This window comes from Chionomys nivalis, chromosome X (assembly GCF_950005125.1).
Source record: "Chionomys nivalis chromosome X, mChiNiv1.1, whole genome shotgun sequence".
NCBI lineage: Eukaryota > Metazoa > Chordata > Mammalia > Rodentia > Cricetidae > Chionomys > Chionomys nivalis.
The window spans coordinates 63,821,856-63,824,656 of record NC_080112.1 but is presented as its reverse complement, the minus strand read 5'-3'; the positions used below and the strand labels follow the sequence as shown (position 1 = coordinate 63,824,656).

The 2,801-nt window shown below is 44.1% G+C and overlaps 1 protein-coding gene across 1 annotated transcript; it reads left to right on the top strand.

Annotated features, from left to right (window-relative positions):
• The first annotated feature begins 788 nt into the window (after nt 1–788).
• On the top strand, nt 789–2,574 carry Spin4 (spindlin family member 4). Its single transcript, XM_057760070.1, has one exon. It carries the CDS (start codon nt 1,122–1,124, stop codon nt 1,869–1,871), a length of 750 nt encoding a protein of 249 aa, XP_057616053.1. The 5' UTR covers nt 789–1,121; the 3' UTR covers nt 1,872–2,574.
• The last annotated feature ends 227 nt before the right edge of the window (nt 2,575–2,801 follow it).

Here is a 2,801-nt window from a genome sequence, read left to right as displayed (position 1 = left end):
ACTGAGTTTTAGAAAATCAAATTCCAACATATTTCCTTTACATTTAGAAAAACAGTCAAAATCAATAGCTTGTGCGATTAAAGTTAGTTTTATTTTTTGATTTCACTGAGTTTTAGAAAATCAAATATTTCCTTTACACTTAGAAAAACAGTAAAAATCATTACAGCGAATGATCAGGTAGAAAATATAAAGGAGAGTTTAAGTCAACATGGTGGACTGTGCAGGCCTTTCCCCAGTCCCGTTTCAAATCCGTAAAAGTGAACGAAATTGTAGATTTGTATATAAAATTTCTCCCACCCCACGTATTTTTTCTCTTTCTTTTTCTTTTTTCTTTTTCTGCTTGTGAGGAATTCCTGGAAGATAGAAAGCAGATGGAGCCTCAGTGAAGTATGCAGTTGGGCAGCAGACAGCCGGCAGGGGAGGGGGGAGCTGGACTGTCTGGCTCTGGTGGGACTGAACCGGTCTGGGTGGGGGGTGGGGGGCAAGAGTAAAGGCGAGTGCTTGTGTCAGTGTGGCTGCCCCAGGAGCGGAAGGCAGGACGGAAGCGGGAGGGGTGGAGGGAAGGAGAGGGCGGGCTCAGAGGAGGAGGATTCCCTGAGCTACAAAAATCCCGGTTCCGCGCAGATTGGCCAAGCTGCCAAGCGCTGCCAAGACCAGGCCGCGCAAACTGCTGGGAGACGTGCCACTGCCTGCACTTTCGTTGCTGCAACCATCCCTGTCATCTCTTGTCCACGTTAACTGCCGTCTTCTTCTCTGCTGCCGTTCCGCAACCACCGCAGCATTGACAACAACAGCTAAGTGGCGGATTCTGGCTGGGACTTGGGCTTGGGAGTCGGGGAAGGCGCCAGGCGCGGACAGAACCTCGGAGCCCGCCATCTCTCTCTAGCCATCACTACTGCAAAAAACCCCCTCCCTGAAGGAGGAGAAAGCACTAGAGAGAGACACTCTCTGTCTCAGTTCCCAGTCAGTTAGCTTGTTGCTGACAAAATCTAAACACGGGAGAACGGACATAGTCTCTCAGATCGTGAAAAATTTCTCCGACTGGGTCGACTGCACTGTCGACTGTTTGCCAGCTTCATAAGCAAAGGGCAGCTTTGCTTTGGCCACCTAAGCCTTGAGCCATGTCTCCTCCAACCGTGCCTCCTACTGGGGTGGATGGCGTGTCCGCCTACCTGATGAAGAAAAGGCACACTCACAAGAAGCAGCGGCGTAAGCCCACTTTCCTCACTCATAGGAACATCGTTGGCTGCCGCATCCAGCACGGCTGGAAAGAAGGCAACGAGCCAGTGGAGCAATGGAAGGGTACTGTGCTCGAGCAGGTTTCCGTGAAGCCCACTCTCTATATAATTAAATATGACGGCAAAGACAGTGTGTACGGACTAGAACTGCACAGAGACAAGAGAGTTTTAGCTCTGGAAGTTCTTCCCGAGAGAGTTCCGTCTCCTCGCATTGATTCCCGCCTGGCAGATTCCCTGGTTGGGAAAGCAGTGGGACACGTGTTCGAAGGTGAGCACGGCAAGAAAGATGAGTGGAAGGGCATGGTGTTGGCACGAGCTCCCATAATGGACACTTGGTTTTACATCACCTACGAGAAAGATCCGGTCCTCTATATGTACACCTTGCTGGATGACTACAAAGATGGTGACCTGCGTATCATCCCAGATTCCAACTACTACTTCCCTACAGCAGAACAGGAGCCCGGGGAGGTGCTCGACAGTCTTGTGGGCAAGCAGGTGGAGCACGCCAAAGACGACGGATCCAAGAGAACTGGCATCTTTATCCATCAGGTGGTGGCCAAGCCATCTGTCTACTTCATCAAGTTTGACGACGATATTCACATTTATGTCTATGGTTTGGTGAAAACCCCATAAGCTTATAGTGAACTGGGGGAACTATTGGAGGTAAAATATTTGACGTTCTCAAAATTATGTGTTTTGAGAACAATTTTGAGGTCAAAAGTTCAGGACGGTTGGTAAATCTTATTGTGCCTCTATATCTTATATTGACTATTGCTCAGTTTTGAATCATGTGTATCTTAGTACTTTCGTTGTTTTGTTGTTTGTTTTGTAATTGAGAATTTAAATTGGTTGCTAAGAAAAAAGTTAAAAAGTGTTTGAATCCACTGACACAATTCAGAAGTAGATAAACTGCGCAACATGTCTCCGTCCAGATTAGTTTGAGAACTTGGTTTTTAATCTTAGGATGGTTTCCCTACTCTCAGAAAGTTCGATGTAGCTTTTGTAAGATTCACCAGCCGATGACAGACCTTCTGATCAATAGCGCAGTCATCTCTGCCTCTCAGCCTGACACTTCCTCTCACAACTGTGTACACAGTAATACAGATTTGCCAAAAAGTATTCATTCTGTTGTTGGACTTGTATTGCTGTTTTATTGTATTCAGGTGCTCTTATTTCTATGGAAGTGTTACGTAGGCATATATATAGTTTTAAGAAATATTGCAAGGTTGGTGTTCACTGGTCTTTAATGTTCGAAAAGCTGACTGGTAAAAAGTTCCATGATTTTCCTGATTAGTTTGTTTGGTGTTTACCTGATTCAATGAGATTTATTTTTCTACTTGGGATATTTCTCTTTTGTGTTTTGCTAATTCTTATCCTTTGTTCTTTTAGCTGTTCAATTGATATATTTTCATATAAAGTAGTAGGAATGTCTACAATGAAAGTACATTGTAATCATCTGTATTTCATGTGTTAATGAATTTTACATTATATGATTAATTTTGACTTTATTGATAATATTGTTCACTTTATAATTTTTAAAACTTTAAGTAATTTTATAATTTT

Excerpts from the sequence above, each read along its gene's own strand:
- Spin4 (XM_057760070.1), top strand. The coding sequence starts at position 1,122 with ATGTCTCCTCCAACCGTGCCTCCTACTGGGGTGGATGGCGTGTCCGCC.